The following is an 18,483-nucleotide window of genomic DNA, read 5'->3' as shown; positions in this document are numbered from 1 at the left end:
TCCTCCCCCCTTAAGCCAGCATTCTTTGGATTGGCTCCAACTCACAAACAGGAAGTTTGTGGGTGGAGCTTCAGTACTCACAGCCAGACCTATGTGGTTAAGATGACCATCCAAGGATATCAGTTCTCACGCTATCAATATGTTCTTAGAGTCTGTTCTTAAAGTAAAATGGGAAGTGTGGCATGAACGTGTTTAATTCTTCTTTTTGAGCATTAATGACACATGAATGTTTCTCCCACTAAAAATCAGCCATGAATCAAAAATTTGACCTACTAACTCAAACATTTGAGAAAATAAGATGACAACCTGAAACGTTGATTTATGGATGATATAAAAAAAAAAAAAGCTCCCATACCATGAAGCTTCGTATCACTATATGGTCACAAGTGAAGGACTCTTGGTGTTGTTATTGGCAACACCTGTGCTGCCATGACTGCTGATTGAAAGACGGCTTGATTTCTAACAGGCTACACATGGGGGTGTAGCGGTTGCCCGGCTGGTGTGGTAATAAAAGCTGGTTTGGGTTTCAGCACTGCATGGTGCCAGTGTGACCAGGATATGCAACGCGACAGTTGAGCTTGTGTTGGTTAGCTAGCATCCAGGCTAGTTTTAGACACTACCAACAGATCAGTGGCTATGGCCTTTTGTTTTTGCTTTGGGTAAGGTGTTTTCCACACCAGTTTATGAGTTGCTCCTCAAGCAGCTTTCTTCCATGAGACTTAAATCCGTTTTATCTTACAGAGTGCTCTTTCTCCTGTCGCTGCGGACAGCTTCAACGCGTGATATTCCCAGCGGTGAGCTTTAAATGTTTGCTTCTCGTAAGAGCAGCTGTGAAAAGCAATCTCTAAAACCTTTAATCATGCAGGAGTTCTTCAAATGGAGTGTCGTGAGCGTTACTTCATGATAGCTGTTGGTCTCTCCTTTGCTGGGGATAAACCTCGCTTTGAGGCTGTCGGTGAGTCTCTGACTGGCTGTAACTCCATCCTGGTGCATGTTAAATCTCACTAACCTCTGGCTTGTCGCCCAGACAGCACAGGCGTACACTCCATCACCGAGGAGTACGCGGCAGAGTGTGGATACACCATCAGTCTTCTCCCAGTTCTCGGCCACGTGGAGCTCAGAGCCTCTTACTTCAGCTGCCATACTAATGATGCAGTATGCCCCAACGCAATTTATCCAGACTTAATTACTGCACGTTAAGTGTTGTCTGTTCTCTGTGATGGCAACCTGGTGTTCCCATGCGCTTACACAGGATGATGAAGTGTTCACGTTCAACTTCAACCTGATTGTAACACGTGGAGGCAAGCAGGCCACATATGCGCTGAACAAGACCTGCACTCTGTCACTCCCGTGGTCTCCTCGAGAGGTTACCTGTGAGGTCAACTACATGGAAGTAAGCTTGGATTCAACCTGTAGCATTTTTTTGTAATCCAGGGAACTCCTTGAGCTCTCTTATAATCCTGGATTTCCTGCAGGTGTCGGTGAGGAGTGAAGCAACGTGTCCGTATGTGGAAAACGGCGATTCTGCTTTCAAACCCGTATGTTTCACCTTAAGTGCAACTGCCAAACCTAATGTTTATGCACAGCTAAAATTACAAATTTGGGTGGGCTTCTCTTGAAATATTTCCTCTTAGGCCCTTTACTCAGATTGGAAGGTGATGTTTCAAAGAGCAGAGGATCAGTTTCTGCCCATGAACCTCTCTGAAGCTCGGAAGCTGGGTTACGTGTTTGCTCTCACAGATGAGAGGCTTGTGTTTCGGACACCGTATGAGCAACCCCATTCTTTCAGCACTGAGGTAAAGGGATGAGAAACTGTAAAGGTTGATTATCTTATTCCCGGCTTATGTAAAACTTCCAATTTTGTGTTTTTCCAGGTGAATGGCGTTCCAGTAGAGGTGGTCCATGCAGTCCTGTTCTCGAGGCAAAGCTGGGTTGTCCTTGTGGTCGATCTGTTGGCTGCTTGCTCGATGCGTCAGTATTAATCCTGGTGTTTTGGGGGGGTGCTTTTGGGTTTTTTTGTTTGTTTTTTAACCCAAATACTTATAAGGAAACGATAATGGCGTGTCCACAGATAATGGGTCATATGACGGTGGCTATATGATTTGGGAGACTTCTGAGCTGCTCCACAGTCTGGTGTCTCCCTTAAATGAGACTGAGGTCAGCATTGGAGCCAATGGGAAACTTGTGGAGAAGAAAGTTGCAGAGGAGAGGGGCTACACCGTGGAGAAGGTTAACACCACCCTGCAAGTCAGTATTCCTTACAAAGCTGAAGGAGGATACAGGAAGGTAAGAAGGCACTAGAGCTGTAGACTTGGACTCGGCAGGTCTTCTAATCACAGCAGAGCTTTCAGGTTAAGACGAAATATTAGTGACATAGTCTGACTCTCTTGCAGAGCTTTGTGTCTCGAGACCTCTACGAATACTACGTTTTTCATCTCTACTTGGAGCAGATCTCAGTCGACGAGGCTGAGATTGCAGCCAGGCTTCGTTTTCACAGGATTATAGTCACTCCCCTGCTGCGATGCCACATTTTCACTGAAAATCGTAAGTGTATCTAATGCACTGCATCACATCGCTGTGGTCATATTCTGATGGGCTTTTTGTTTCAGAAACTCTTGTAAGAGAGCGCTCATTCACCATCTATCTCGGCGGTGTCCCTGAAGACGTGGTGTTAGTTTCTATTCAGCTGAATGGACGAGACTTTACATTGCCACTTACAAATACGAGCACCTACAAGGTCACTGAAGTTCTCCACCCCAACGGCACCCATGGATACACACTGACGGTGCTTTTTGATGATCCTATTGTCAAACTGCAGGTAATCTTTGGGATTAAAACACCCCCCCCCCCCCCCCCCCCCCCGTATTTCATACTGGTTCTTAAAATGTTTCCTGTTAGTTCTCCAGAGAAGCTGTGGCAATGCAGCACATCCTGAATGTCAACTACACACTGGCTGTTCAGCCTGGAAATGAGCCTTACTATCATGAAACGACAGTCACAGCTCTAACTCGTGTCTGTAAGTCTTGAACCTGTTCAGTCTTTGGCTCAAGCATGAAATGGTATTAAATAATCCTGTATCCAACAGCGCCTCCTGTCTTTGATGCCAACTGTTCGGAGTCCAGCATACACTTTAAGCTGGACCATCGCCCTTTTGATTACTTTTGGGAGCTTGCCATCGGCTCGGACGTGCTAACCTCAGACCTGGCAGACCGGCGTGGCTACATCTTCAGTAATGACAGCCAGAGTCTGCGGCTTGATGTGCCGCTATTCACGAATGGGTTTAAATACCAGGTAGATGAGGGAAATGCTGTTGGCATGATCAGTTTGTTCTTAATAGGCTTGAATTGTGTTTAAATGTAGAAGTGCTGCATGTGTTTGGCAGGACGTCACTTTGAAGGGATTCTCAGGAACTTTTGAGATCCTTGTGAGAGTTCGTGAAACATCAGAAGTCCAGACGTCCACAGTTAAGACCTGCCTGTTCAGTCCCAAAGAATTCATCAGTAAGTGCATCCAGTCTTGACTATTGCAGACAGTCTCGGAGTTACCCATCATGTTAAAATTCAATTGTCTGTGCAGTGTGTTCGACCAATGGGAAGGTGAACGTGGTGGCTAACTTGTCTCTGCCAATCCCAAGTGGAGGGAGCCCAGCTGAAACCAGCCTCAGGGACAAATCCTGTCTGCCTAAAGATGCAGATGGCACCAGGGCTCTCTTTTCTTTTGCTGTTAATGACTGTGGAGCTATAATCATGGTAATGAGCAAATGTTATCTTTTATGTGTCATTTGTACCATATATTAAAATGCTTTTATTTTACTTAGCTGGGCAGGGACTCTGTGACCTATAGAAATGAGATAATCTTCAGCTCTGTGAGAAATCCAGAAAATCTGAGCAGTAAAAACAGGTATGCATCCTCACCCTCAACTACTTGGGTTTTCACCATTCGACTACTAAAATGTAACTTGTATTCCAGAGTGTTGCTGCAGTGCACATATACTGTGGCTGGATTGCATGCCCTCTTCTCGGCATACAAGTTTGAGTCTGACACAGTTGGCGTTGGTCGTATTGTGCATTCTAACCGCATCATTGAAGGTGGGTGGTTTAACAATTAAACAGCCTATCGGTGTCACTGAAAATGTTAAGTTAAATTATGTTCGTACTCTAGGTCCCGCAGTGGATCCCACTAGTGCATCCACCAGGAGATCAGTGACCGTACGACCTCGTTACCAGCCTTCTGCAAAGTACATCAAAGTGTCGAGCTTCTTAAAGAATCTCTCAAACAAAGGTCTGCACAACTTTTAAACCACAGAATTTGCCAGCATTGGAAGTGTCTAAATTGTATTTCTCTCCACAGGACTAAAGGAATCTTCACAAGTAAATGTATTTACTGTCATTTAAAGAACTAAGACTTACACTATTGTTGTTTTGTAATAAAGACTTAAATGAAGCATGTGATCCATTCTTGTCAGTTTGTCACTTAAGCTATGTTCACACTGCAGGCGAAAGCGCATCAAATCTGACTTTGACCCTATGCGACCCATATCCGATCATGGTATGACAGTTTGAACAACACAAATCCAGTCTTTTCAAATCCGACCAGGTCACTTTCATATGTGGTACCGAATCCGGTACATATTTGGTGTTTTAGAAAGTGACAGCTGTTTGACTGGTCATATTGCATTAAAGCTGTCTTTTACATGACAGATGCCAAATATCAATGTCGGAGAAGACTAACCTCTGCACAGAGGTAGGAGCCACTGCTGCAAACAAGGCCATTGCTAAAGCACGGGCTCACCCCTCCCATTCAGTGTCCTTCCTCCTCTAATTTGTCAAAATTCGACAGACTGTGCAGAAATTAGACTGCTGCAACAACACCTAGCTCTGTAGCTGCCATTTGTACTTCGGTAAACGGCGTGTTATGTGTCTTTTGCACATGCAGGCCGCTTTGAGGGCCATGAACGTTCACACTAGAGCACGTTTGCTGAAACTGGGACTCGGTGTCAGAATTACTGTAACATGGGCCTCAGGATCTTAAGTCTTTGTATGACCAGGTGAAACTCATAGGGAAATGGCCTGGCTTCTATAAAGCTACTCAAGGTTCTTTGCTACTAACATCTGATCTTAAAGCATTTAATTCTGGGAACTTTAAAGCAGTGTTCAAATGGCTCATTGCAAAGCTGGAACAAGCTGTGTAAACACTAAATACTTTATTTGCTGACCTCACAACATTGGCTTTAACTTGTTCCATATCAATGACATCAGTTTACTGTAATCATGACAAAATATAAATTGGACTTTTGCTTAAACAATCAAAACTTGGTGTTGTCATCTTTAGGTCAACAATGCTTCTCATCTATAGATATTCCATGAACTACAGTAGCTTTATGAAGAGCACTGAAGCCAGCAGGGATATCAACCAAAACCAGTACTGGAAATGCAAACTCTGGTTTTAATGATCCACTCAGTTGACAAGTTGAGGTAGTGTTATTTATGACCAGTTTTATTAAAGGGCATTGAAGCCAGATGAGACACAAACTGCAGGCATGTCTTTAAGACAGACTTGGATGAAATAATTTCCTGCTTCCAAATTCAGGTAAGAGGTTTCTGTACCACCCTGTTGAATACAGAATTGAATTTAAAATCTAAAGGTCAGGCCCATCTTAAAGACCTCATCGTACCGTTTCACCCCAATAAAGCACGTTGCTCTGACTGCTGGTTTACATATGGTTCCTGCTATTTAAAAGTAGAATGGGAGGCAGAGCCTTCAGCTGTCAGGCCCCTCTTGTGAGGATTCTGGAGACAGACACCCTCTCTGCTTTTAAGATTAGGTTCCAAGGTGTATAGTTAGGGTTGGATTGGGTGGCTCAGGATTCCCCCTTAGTTATGTTGCAATAGGCATTGGCTCTCGAGGGCTTCCCATGATGCACTAAATGTTTATTCTTCACTTGCCTTTTTTTTTTTTCCAATCCAAATTTTGCATGTATACCATCCGTTTTATTTTTGTTGCACATATTTAGTAGACTAGACTTTTTATCGAGGGGTGGAACCTAACAACCATACGATCTACTTCTGAAACACTTCATTGCATATTTATTACATTACAGCAGGGGTCCCCAATCCCAGTCCGCGAGGGCCGGTGTCCCTGCAGGATTTAGATCTCACCCTGGGCCAACACACCTAAATCACATGATTAGTTCATTACCAGTCCTCTGGAGAACTTCAAGACATGTTGAGAAGGTAATTTGTCCATGTAAATCAGCTGTGATGGATCAAGGACACATCTAAAACCTGCAGGGACACCGGCCCTCGTGTACTGGGATTGGGGACCCCTGCATTACAGTGTGAAAAAATGTGGTGCAGTTCCTCCCTTGTCCACCAGAGGGTGCTGCAAGAACCTTACTCCAATCCTGTGATTGAACTTCAACTTGTGATCCACTGAGGATTTCCACAAGATTTGAAAATGAAATCCAAAAAAAGAAATATAAGATCCAGACATATGCACAAATGACTGCAGATTTATGCTTCAGTGCACTTTAAAGTATTTATCAATGGGAATATCACAGTTTGAAATTGCACACACATACAGAAGGGCCAAACATTAAGCTCAAGAACCTTTGCAACTTTATCAGTAGCACCTAAAGTGCACTGGAAACCCTGCGTCAGGCTAGGGAAGAAGCCTGAAGCTTATCAGTACTTATATTCTGGTAGTGTCACTGGCCAATCAGAGGCTCTCAGAGTTACACTCACAGGTGCAGCCTTTGAATAATCAACTCATCTTTAAATCACTTGCAGCTGATGCTAAAAGTGAACTTTTAATTTCAGGGGTCAAACGCAACTGAGCTCACACAGACTACTGCTGCTGTGGTTTGGATATCCCAAACACGTGATTCACTTGAGCTTGTGTTGGTTAGAAGTGTAGTTTGCTAGCTCTCAGGCTGGCTTTAGACCCTGCCAACATCAGAGGGTATGGCGTTTAAGTTTAGGTAAGCTGCCTTAGTGGGAAATCATCAAGTTTATTTATGAAGTTAATTTCCAGTTAGGTTTTCTGTCACATGTCCCTTTGTGTTGCAGTGTGGCCTTTCTCCTCTCCGTGTGCTCAGCTGCAATTTGTGATCTCATCACGGATGGTAACATGCATGTGATTAGGGAGTGTGATTTTAAAAATGCTGGTAATCTGTACTTAAAACTTGCTTTGTTCATGCAGGAGTTCATATGGAGTGTCGTGAGCGTTATTTTATGATAGCTGTTGATCTCTCCTTCACTGGAAAGGAACTTCACTTTGAGGCTGTGGGTAAGTTCCCCTTAAAAGCTTCCCTTCTGCATTGGAGCATTTTTTTTTTTTTTTATTATAAAAAGCTTCTTTCGTCTGATAATTCTGGCCACTACGGAGCTGCATGACTGAGGTGATCTTCTTTTTGTAAAGATCGAACAGGAGTGTATGCCATCACTGAACAGTATGCTGCAAAGTGTGGCTATACCGTGAGTGCTCTCCCTCTCCTGGGCCACGTGGAGCTCAGAGCTTCTTATTTCAGCTGCCACACTGACAACAAAGTATGTGCAAGCAGTCAAATAAGCAGAAATGTGCTGCTGCGTAAAGAGAGAAGGCTTTGATAAATTTTCTCTTCTGTGTATTTCAGGATGATATGTTCTCCTTTAATTTTAACTTGATCGCTACACATAAGGGAAAGAAGGCCAGCTATGCACTGAACAAGACCTGCACTTTATCTCTCCAATGGTCTCACAGAGAGGTTACCTGTGAGATGAACTACATGGAGGTAAATTTGGATTTATTTATTTTTTTTAAATGTAGTCAGTAATTTTTTGAGGCTTTTTTTTTAAATAGAGGACAAAATGAATACTGAACTGATAAATATACATGAATCTATATTTGCATATCCCTAAAAAAAACATGTGTTCTTATAATTAATCAATTAAAAATACACAGCAGCAGGTTTGCATTTTTCCCCCCTCTGAGAATGAGTTGTCACTAAAGACATACACATGAAGGACAATGCCACCCACACCGTAATAAAATGTCACAATCTTCCTCACCTTCTGAACTGAAGTCAGAACTTTTAAAATAAGGTGCTTCACTGACTCACTGACTTGTATCAGGCTAGTTTAGTTTTGCAGTCTGTGTGAGTAAAGGTGGCTGCTTCTCACTTGGCATTGATAGCTGAGGTATGCAGTGGACTGATGGCATTCCACAGAAAGTGGCAAACTGGATGTGTGGATCTGCATCCCAGCTGGCAGTGGCCTTTATGGATTACATGTAATGTTTTTGATCTCTTGGCTGACTAAAACATGTCTGTTCTATAGCAGCCACCGTAGCTAGGATTATACACTTGAATAGGAAGAGGGTAAGAAAACAGAATGTGGTTGACTGCAGTCTGCACTCACTCATAATCTAGTGGTGAAAATCTTACACCCTGTAATTTGGTGAATTCTGTGCAGGTGTCTGTGAGGAGTGATGTTACCTGTCCGATTGTCCCAATCAGACACAACAAGAATGCAGTCAGAGCTGTAAGTCTTACACTCGTGTAAATCTCTCACTCAGGAAGCAAACTGTCTTAAGACTTGTACATTTCCTCCAGGTACGCAGAACCACTTCTTCAGACTGGCAGGTGACTTTTCAAAGACCGGAGGAGCAGATGTCATCCATGAATGTGTCACAAGCACGGAAGCGGGGCTATACGTTTGACTCAAGGGATGGAAGACTTCTGTTTCGAACGCCCTATGGACAACCCGACTCACTGAGCACTGAGGTAAACCACAGATTCAGAATCTGCATTTGAACCATTGACGCAAAGCAAGGCTTACATGCGTTTCTCTGCAGGTGGAGGATGTTCCAGTGGAGGCAGTGTATGCAACTGTGTTCTCCAGACAAAACTGGGTTGTCCTTATGGTCGACCTCTTGGCTGCTTGCTCCATGTGTCAGTATCTGCCTTTATGTCATTTTAGTGACTTTCTGCTTAGGATCAGGTGGACTTGCAATGTTGTTCCTCTTAACAGATGAAGGTTACTTTGATGACGGGGGCTATATGATGTGGAAGACTCCAGAGGCGCTGTACCCGAGTGTCGGTGGCACACAGATCAGGATTGGACTGAACGGGGATGCCATGGAGCAGCTAATTGCAGAGAAGAGGGGTTACATTGTTGAGAAGCACAAAGGCACAGTCCATATCGGCATCCCTTATAATGCTGAAGGAGGACACAGGAAGGTCAGAGGATGGATATTTAATCTGAGGATCATACAAATTTTGCAGTGCATGTTAAGTGTAGCTTTTGGATTGCTCTGAGGCTGCTTGTTAAAATGTTCAATTGATGCACAGGGATGGCTCGTTTAAGCATTTAATAACTTGAATAATTCTCCAAACTAGGGAAAAACTGGAGAGCTCGGCACAACCCCATTTGTTGTAACTGTGTGCATTCTGTAATCTTGCCTTTTGAAAGACGGGAAGTAGGCCAGCGATGACTCCCGCTTTAGAAAGCAGATTGCAAACAGGCGATATTCCTGAATAATGTTCAGTTTATTAATCACAGATGAGCTGATGAGCGGATTCATTGCAACATTTCGGAGTGACTGCAATCCAAGCCAGAACAGAGATTGTTATCCTATTTTTACTCGAGATGTTGGTCTTTGTGGCCATGTGACTAATTTATCTTGTATTACATCCTCTGTGAAACATATTTCAGTCAGACTAGCAGTTTATCTAATGGTAAAGATTGAAGTCATGCAAACTGCATGTTTGTCTTTCAGAGCTTTGTTATTGGGAGCCTCTATGAGTTTTATGCCTTCGACCTCTCCGTGGAGCAGATCTCAGTAGATCGTGACTATGTCGATACCATGCTCCAGTTTCGCAGGACTCTGGTCACTCCCCTGTTGCCCTGCACGGTTTTCACTCATAATCAAACAGTCCTTGAAGAACAGATGTTCACCATCTATCTCGGCGATGTTCCTGAAGATGTCATGTTAGTTTCTATCCAGTTGAATGAACGAGACTTTACGTTGCCATTTACAAATACGAGCACCTACAAAGTCACTGAAGTTCTTCACCCCAACGGCACCCATGGCTACACACTGAAGGTGCTGTTCCACGACCCTGTTGTCAAACAGAAGGTAACCCTGCCACCACCACGCCCTTGTGAAAACGATGACTCTTTGATTTTGTTTTGATATAAACACTTGTTGCCTATGTTTGAAATAAATATTAATATTCACAACATGATGGCTTAAATCCTGCTCATCTTAGTGAATTTGTTTTCTTTCATAGTTCTTTATAGAAGATGCAGTTCTTCAGTTTATGCTGGATATTAACTACACGCTGGCTGTGCTACCTGGAAACGACTCTTATTACCGCTTGGCATCCATTGTGGCACTGTTCACAGATGTCTGTAAGTTATTTGATAATTTACTCAATATTGGCAAAAGCTTTAAGAATGGTTAACAAGCTTGTATCCGACAGCACCTCCAGCCTTTGACGCGGTCTGCTCGGAGTCCGGGATACGCTTCAAGCTGAACCGTCAGCCTTTTGACTACTTGTGGGAGTTAACCATCGGGTTAGACGTGCTAACCTCAGACCTGGCAAACCGGCGTGGCTACATCTTCAGTAATGACAGCCAGAGTCTGCAGCTTGATGTGCCACTTGCCACTCATGGGTATAAATACCAGGTAGACGAGGGAAATGCTGTTGGCATGATCAGTTTGTTCTTAATAGGCTTGAATTGTGTTTAAATGTAGAAGTGCTGCATGTGTTTGGCAGGACGTCACTTTGAAGGGATTCTCAGGAACTTTTGAGATCCTTGTGAGAGTTCGTGAAACATCAGAAGTCCAGACGTCCACAGTTAAGACCTGCCTGTTCAATCCCAAAGAATTCATCAGTAAGTGCATCCAAGCTTTATTATCGCAGATGGTCTCAGTTACCCATCATGCTAAAATGCATCTGTTTATGCAGTGTGTTCGACTGATGGGATGATGACTGTGGTGGCAAACCTGCCTCCGGTAGTCTCAGGTGGAGGGAGAACATTAAGAATGAGCCTCATGGACAACTCCTGTGGGCCTAAAGATATGAATGGCACCAGGGCCCTCTTTTCTTTTCCAGTCAACAGCTGTGGATTCATATTTGAGGTAAAAGCTGAGTTTACTGATTTGTGGCATCCCCTCCCTGTGCTGCTTTGCCCTCACTTTGTACTTTTTCTTCAGCTTGGAAAGGATTACGTGACTTATCAAAATGAGATCTTCTACAACAAGAATGACCAGAATATGGACTTGGTTTCTAGTGATGCCACTGAGAGGTATGAATCTCAAAACTTTCCTGTTCATTTTTCTTTCCCCCACCTGCATCGATCCATGACATTGAAGGCTGTCCTTGTCTCCCAGGGTGATCGTGCAGTGTACATATCCTCTATCTAGTCTCCATCAACTCTTTACAATGTACAGATTTGTGTCTGACACAGTTGGAGTTGGTAAAATCATCCGCACAGTGCAGCCCACAGCAGGTACAGTAACTTATTCACCTGCTGGAAATTATGCTTTCTTTTTCAAAATCTAATTTATTTTTTTATCTGTTTCTAGGATTGCAACGTCCCACCAGAAAGCCCACTGCTGCACTTCAAAGCACCCCAAGACACACACAACCTGTTGTGTTTGTACCTGGTGTTCGTCCATCTGCTCGATACTTTCGAGTTTCTAGGGTTCACAATCTTGCAGGTGGCTAACTGATAAATATCACTTTTTGGTGATCCCCTTTCAGGAGCTTAAAGTCACAAAGTTGTATTTTAAATAGGACAAAACTGCATTAAAGCTGACTTTGAAATTATTTGTCTCGTAGAGCTTTACTACTGTGTACTTGGCATCATTTTTGACTGTTTCTGACACAGGATGTAAGAGTGTCGAGATTTCATTGTAAGGAACGCATGGTCATAAAGGGGTAGAAATGACTAATTATGGCTCTCCAACGTTTAATTTTTTTTTTCTTACCCTAAATATTCAGGAAAACTTGAATCTTGGTCTAAATATATTAAAGAGTGAGAAGCTTGGGAAAGAGTAGAATGCACAGGTAGTGAACTTACAGACTAGTACACTTCAGCGAGAAGTGTACCTCAGTCAGCCAGTCACATGAAAGCATTTGGACATGTAAACAAGGTCAGCATGATAGTTTAAACTGAGCAACAGAATGAGGACAGGTGATTTAAATTCATTTGAACATGGCATGGTGCTGGTCTGCTTCAGAAACTGCTGATTTATTGGGATTGTATCACACAACTATCCGTAGGGTTTAAGCGACTGGTATTAAAGAGAATTCAGCGAGAAGCAGGGTTCTCTCGCTGAAAGTCTCAGAGGAGAGAGGTCGGACTGCTTCAAGTTGATAAGAAGGCATCAATAATTCTAGTAACCATCAGTTACAACCAAGGTATGTAGAGGAGTGTCTCTAAATGCACAAGTCCAACCTTGAAGCAGAACTGGTGTCAAGCCAGCCTCCAATTCGAGACTTGCAGTCAAGCCAGCCTCCAGTTTGTTTTACGTTCCCTGTGTATTCAAAGTATTACGGGAATGGATGTGGAAACCGGATTTCAAAATAAAAGCCAACTTCGAGTGAATTAACAGATATGTTAAGAACATAACATATAATTTAGGCTTTTTTTTTTTTACAAACTCTAATGTTAGATCTATATGACACAGCCTTGTACCCTAATTGTGCCCTGTCACTATCAAGGCCATCTTATTTTGGATTTCAAAGTAAAAGCCCTGTGAATCTTCATTTTTGAACTACTCTTTCAATGACTTAATAATGCTCTTAAAAGCAAAAGTCGTATTTCCAAATACTATTTGAACTTTATATCAACACTTTCCAACCACAGTCTTTTTACAGTGATACCATATCAATATCAAGTCAGTCTGATTTTGCCTTTCATAGTAATGGCCCTTTGAAATTGCCGATATTTGACTTAATCTTCTAACGATTCAAAATGCTCTAAAATGGAAAATTCCTGTTTCCACAGGGTAATTCCACCTCAGATCAACAGTATACAACCCCACAGTGATACCATATCAATATCAAGTCATTCTGATTTTGCTTTCCAAAATAAAAGCCTTTTCAAATTGCCCATATACGACCTACTCTTTTAACGATTTCAAAATGCTCTTAAATGAAAAATTCATGTTTCAACAGGACAATTCCACTTTAGATCAACAGTATACAACCCCACAGAGATACGATGTTAAGATCAAGTCACTCTGATTTTGCCTTCCAAAATAAAAGTATTTTCAAATTGCCCGTAGACGACGTACTCTTTTAACAATTTCAAAATGCTCTTAAATTGAAAGATGCTGTTTCCACAGGATAATTCCACTTTAGATCAACAGTATCCAACCCGACAGTAAAACCATGTAAATTTCATGTTGGTCTGATTTCGCCTTTCAAATTAATGGCCTGTCGAATTTGTCCATATGTGATATACTCTTTCAATTATTTCAGAATGTTTTAAAAATGTCGGCAGCACGGTGGTTAGCACTGTTGCCGCACAGCAAGAAGGTCCTGAGTTCAATTCCACCATCAGGCCGGGGTCTTTCTGTGTGGAGTTTGTTGTTCTCCCCGTGTTTGCGTGGGTTCTCTCCGGGTACTCCGGCTTCCTCCCACCGTCCAAAGACATGCAGCTTGTGGGGATAGGTTAATTGATTAATCCAAATTGTCACTAGGTGTGAATGTGCGAGTGAATGTGAGTGTGAATGGTTGTCTGTCCCTATGTGTTAGCCCTGCGACAGACTGGCGACCTGTCCAGGGTGTACCCCGCCTTTCGCCCTATGACAGCTGGGATAGGCTCCCGCGACCCTGAAAAGGATAAGCGGAAGCGAATGGATGGATGGATGAAATCACTGAAAGGTAGGTCAATTGTGGACAATTTGAAAAGGCTTTTACTGTGGAAGGCAAAATCAGAATGACTTGATATTGATATGGTATCACTGTGGGGCTGTATACTGTTGATCTAAAGTGGAATTACCCTGTGGAAACAGGAATTTTCCATTTTAGAGCATTTTGAAATTGTTCCAGGATCAAGTCAGATATGGGCAGTTTGAAAATGCTTTTATTTTTGAAAGCAAAATCAGAATGACTTGATATTGATATGGTAACATCGTGAGGTTGTATACTGTTGACCTAAAGTGAAATTATCCTGTGGAAACAGCAAAATTCTGTTTAAGAACATTTTGAAATCGTTAAAAAAGTAGGTCGTATATGCTCAATTTGAAAGGGCATTTATTTTGGAAGGCATAATCAGAATGTCTTGATATTGATATGGTATCACTGTGGGGCTGTATACTGTTGATCTAAAGTGGAATTATCCTGTGGAAACAGGAATTTTCCATTTTAGAGCATTTTGAAATCACTGAAAGGTAGGTCAATTATGGACAATTTAAAAAGTCTTTTATTTTGGAAGGCATAATCAGAATGACTTGATATTAATATGGTATCACTGTGGGGCTGTATACTGTTGATCTGGAGTGGAATTACCCTGTGGAAACAGGAAATTTCCATTTTAGAGCATTTTGAAATCACTGAAAGTTAGGTCAATTATGGACAATTTAAAAATGCTTTTATTTGGGAAGGCATAATCAGAGTGACTTGATATTGATATGGTATCACTGTGGGGTTGTATACTGTTGATCTAAGGTGGAATTACCCTGTGGAAACAGGAATTTGCCATTTTAGAGCATTTTGAAATTGTTCCAGGAGCAAGTCAGATATGGGCTGTTTGAAAATGCTTTTATTTTTGAAAGCAAAATCAGAATGTCTTGATATTGATATGGTAACATCGTGAGGTTGTATACTGTTGATCTGGAGTGGAATTACCCTGTGGAAACAGGAAATTTCCATTTTAGAGCATTTTGAAATCACTGAAAGGTAGGTCAATTATGGACAATTTAAAAAGGCTTTTATTTTGGAAGGCATAATCAGAATGACTTGATATTGATATGGTATCACTGTGGGGCTGTATACTGTTGATCTAAGGTGGAATTACCCTGTGGAAACAAGAATTTTTCATTTTAGAGCATTTTGAATCGTTAGAAGATTAAATCAAATATCGGCAATTTCAAAGGGCCATTACTATGAAAGGCAAAATCAGACTGACTTGATATTGATATGGTATCACTGTGAAAAAGACTGTGGTTGGAAAGTGTTGATATAAAGTTCAAATAGTATTTGGAAATACGACTTTTGCTTTTAAGAGCATTATTAAGTCATTGAAAGAGTAGTTCAAAAAAGATTCACAGGGCTTTTACTTTGAAATCCAAAATAAGATGGCCTTGATAGTGACAGGGCACAATTAGGGTACAAGGCTGTGTCATATAGATCTAACATTAGAGTTTGTAAAAAAAAAAAAAAAAAAGCCTAAATTATATGTTATTATGTTCTTAACATATCTGTTAATTCACTCGAAGTTGGCTTTTATTTTGAAATCCGGTTTCCACATCCATTCCCGTAATACTTTGAATACACAGGGAACGTAAAACAAACTGGAGGCTGGCTTGACTGCAAGTCTCGAATTGGAGGCTGGCTTGACACAAGTGAAGCAGATGGGGTGCACATGTGTGGATCTAGAGAAATTTTCCCGAACATAGCGTGGAAATCAAATGGGGTAGCAAAATCAAAGCCGTGTTTTTACACATGCTGGTGTTACATCCCTGTAATCTGCTGTGTGTGTGTATACCAAATGCAGTAAGTATACACGTTTCATAGAAATGGTCTATAACTTTATTTTCTTTAGCCCAGATAATTAAACATTTCAGTTACATAAAACATGTGAATTTTGATTTATGCACCGTATAGCCTTCATAATAAAGAAGTATGTAGCCCAATAAGTATAAAATCCAGGAAGCTACACAACATGGGGTGGTCCATTTGTGAACCTAATAAAGCGACTCATGCGTTTATATTGCAAAAAAGCCTGACATTTTTTGGAACTCTAAACTATCTAAGAGGACGTCGGCCTGATTAATTGCTGTAAGTCATGCACTGCATGGTTTCTTGTACCATTTGATTAAAAATGTGAATTTAATCACTTTATTAGAGACATTGACTTTTTTTTTCTCCGGATCATTTTTTAATTTTAATTTTTACAAATATGAATAAGAGCATGACCGGAAATACATATATGCAGTCACACTGCGTTTCATACGTCAGTCAGCAGGTGTCGCTACCCCGACTTCTTTTAACGGAGCATAAACAAGTTTATGAGTAGTTAGTAGTTAGATGCTACCCTTACCTCTCGAGCAACACAGCTGAACCACCATGAACAGCGAGGAGCATTTATCGGTGAGTGACATCACTCTTTAGCTCACTTGGACTGCATGCGCAGGTCCTGCGGGTCAGCGGTGGTGATTTCATCGTCCGTCCTCCATCAGACACCCAGGAAGACGGTCCTGCCCCCTCTGTCCAACAGGACCCTGTACCACCCCTCCTTCCTGCCGCTGTACAGGGCCGCAGGCCTCCCACGCCACAGTCAAGAAAACGCTCAAACAGGTGAGTCACTTTTACCTAAACCGGCTCAAGGGGAGCTTCATCCAGCTGCTCAACCTCTGAGAGGACTCCCTGATTTCTCCCCAGCTCACCCCACCACGCCCGCAGAGTTCTTCTACACTGACCCCACCATGTGCTGTGGCAGGAGGATCCCCAATAGACTCAGTGGGTTAAAGGTGAGTGAGAGACCATTTCATAATTGCACCAACAAAACACACTGTTGTGGAGAAGCTCCATTTTTCATACTCATTCATTTTCTAAGGATTAGTTCCTGCATGCCCAAATAAAGACTTGTATGGCTTTCCAGGGGCCAGAGTCCCACACAACAATACCACAGCTTAAGTATAACTAAATGCTCTGTCAGAGTCTGTCATCAAGACTTCACTCTCAGATAACTTTGAAAAATATTGTTGGTCTTTTGTAAACTACATTTTGCCTCCACCTCTGTTTACCCATCGTCCTCTACTCAATGCATCCACAAACTGAAGTACCATCCTGTGGAAATTAACTTATCATATAAATCAGATTTCATAATCGCTGTGTGGTTACAGGAAAGAGTCCAGTGTGTCAGCGTTTTAATAACAGTGTTCATTTAGGCCACATAGAAAAATGCACACATCAAACGCTTCATGATAATTGTGTTTTCTTTTAGTTGCTCTTTGAGTCGTTCAGTCAGTTTTTGTGCTGGTGTATTGTGATGCGACTGCATGACAGGCTTCCACCATGTTTTACAAATGGCTGTAGACACTTATTGTCGTACCTCTCTCCTCGCATTATTAACAATTTGAACTGAAAGTTTCACATTGGATTCATCCCTCCATCAGTGCAGTTCTTCCGTTTTATCCGTTTCTCTTCATTATGAATGGCTTCTTGACAGCCAGCCTTCCAGGCCATTTCTGATGATGCTTCAGTGAACAGTAGATGTGTGTTATGTCTTTGTTGGATGTTTATCGCCTGATTCTTAAAGACACGAGGTTCAGATATTGTTCATCTGCTGTAGATAGTTTTTTCAGGCCTGACTCTTGCTATTTCATGCTCCACTTGCTAATTTTCCAGGGTGTCCTCTCTTTTAAGGACACCCTGGTGCCAAAATACTATTTGATGCCTGTCCGAGTTATCACTACTTGATTCAGTGAAAGGTGCAAAAGGAATGGGAACAAATGATGTGTTGTTTTTGGAGCGACACACAGCTGTTCTTTCTTTCATCTCATTTCTCTCAGGTATTTGATTGCTTGCAGCTCAACACGCCACGACCCATCATGTCCGCCTGCCTGGCCCCACCAAACCGCCCAGACCCATTCAGATCAGGACCACACCCCACTAGAGATCTGGGTAGCCCCACTTGGAGAACACAAACCATTCACCCTCAGGTGCAGCCAAGGCAGGTTGTCCTCCAGCTTACACAGGAAGAGGACCAGGCCGTTACTAACCTGCTGAAACTGCACTACCAAATGGACGATGACTCAAACCTCAGTCATCCTTGTGCCAAGGATGGTGAGGAGGGGTACAAACCTGCTCGTGGTGCACTGATAGAGGGAACGGTTTGGTCAGATGCAGAGCTTGAAGTCGCTGACACTCTCTCGAGTCAATTAAAACTAAATTATGTTGACTTGTTGAAGGCCCAAAACCGAAATGAAACAGCAAACACTCCTCCCGGTCCTCTGCTATGCCCAAGCCCTCAAACACACCAGGAAGCTGAAGCTCCACTTGCATTAGGAAGTAGCGCCGTTCCCCTGAAGACATCCCCAGTGATCAAGAGCAAAGTGAGTGTCTTTGAAGGGTTTATGGAAGCAAAGGAACAGAGGCTCTCAGATTTGGAGGGCGATGCCGTGGACGTGCTCCTGAGCCTTATGGATGTTGATATCACACAGTGACTGCTCAATATTTATGTTCTCGGCTCTTGTGTTTGAGCATTGTATTTGCACTTTACCCAGTTTTGGATTTTGCACAGGTTCCTCTGACAGACGAGA

At 42.3% G+C, this 18,483-nt stretch overlaps 3 protein-coding genes across 4 annotated transcripts; all 3 read left to right on the top strand.

Moving 5' to 3' along the window:
• The first annotated feature begins 374 nt into the window (after positions 1-374).
• LOC146675025 (uncharacterized) lies at positions 375-4,450 on the top strand. The gene is made up of 19 exons (XM_085399780.1): positions 375-659; positions 742-794; positions 866-955; positions 1,028-1,155; positions 1,253-1,393; positions 1,476-1,538; positions 1,635-1,796; positions 1,875-1,971; positions 2,072-2,286; positions 2,394-2,544; positions 2,610-2,818; positions 2,899-3,016; positions 3,086-3,291; positions 3,383-3,500; positions 3,577-3,749; positions 3,818-3,900; positions 3,970-4,088; positions 4,162-4,281; positions 4,351-4,450. The coding sequence occupies exons 1-19, from the start codon at positions 637-639 to the stop codon at positions 4,392-4,394; spliced, it is 2,313 nt and encodes a 770-aa protein (XP_085255906.1). The 5' UTR covers positions 375-636; the 3' UTR covers positions 4,395-4,450.
• Positions 4,451-6,832: 2,382 nt separating this feature from the next.
• On the top strand, positions 6,833-11,779 carry LOC146675024 (uncharacterized). The gene is made up of 17 exons (XM_085399781.1): positions 6,833-6,979; positions 7,068-7,123; positions 7,201-7,287; positions 7,420-7,547; positions 7,634-7,771; positions 8,451-8,519; positions 8,591-8,761; positions 8,833-8,929; positions 9,009-9,217; positions 9,757-10,116; positions 10,271-10,391; positions 10,463-10,668; positions 10,760-10,877; positions 10,952-11,124; positions 11,200-11,291; positions 11,377-11,495; positions 11,572-11,779. The coding sequence occupies exons 1-17, from the start codon at positions 6,963-6,965 to the stop codon at positions 11,712-11,714; spliced, it is 2,304 nt and encodes a 767-aa protein (XP_085255907.1). The 5' UTR covers positions 6,833-6,962; the 3' UTR covers positions 11,715-11,779.
• A 1,819-nt stretch (positions 11,780-13,598) lies between these two features.
• LOC146675023 (uncharacterized) lies at positions 13,599-18,399 on the top strand. 2 transcript variants are annotated; one of them, XM_085399793.1, is made up of 4 exons: positions 13,599-13,883; positions 16,353-16,516; positions 16,601-16,689; positions 17,734-18,399. In XM_085399793.1, the coding sequence occupies exons 1-4, from the start codon at positions 13,726-13,728 to the stop codon at positions 18,385-18,387; spliced, it is 1,065 nt and encodes a 354-aa protein (XP_085255919.1). In that variant the 5' UTR covers positions 13,599-13,725; the 3' UTR covers positions 18,388-18,399. The 2 variants fall into 2 exon arrangements, with proteins under 2 accessions (XP_085255919.1, XP_085255918.1); XM_085399792.1 differs by lacking the exon at positions 13,599-13,883 and adding an exon at positions 15,401-15,712.
• Positions 18,400-18,483: the final 84 nt, after the last annotated feature.

Source organism: Rhamphochromis longiceps, linkage group LG3 (genome assembly GCF_057381845.1).
Source record: "Rhamphochromis longiceps isolate RC_006_pf linkage group LG3, R_longiceps_female_GT1.1, whole genome shotgun sequence".
Classification (NCBI taxonomy): Eukaryota; Metazoa; Chordata; class Actinopteri; order Cichliformes; family Cichlidae; genus Rhamphochromis; species Rhamphochromis longiceps.
The sequence above is the reverse complement of the archived record's forward strand: the minus strand, read 5'-3'. Positions and strand labels throughout refer to the sequence as shown.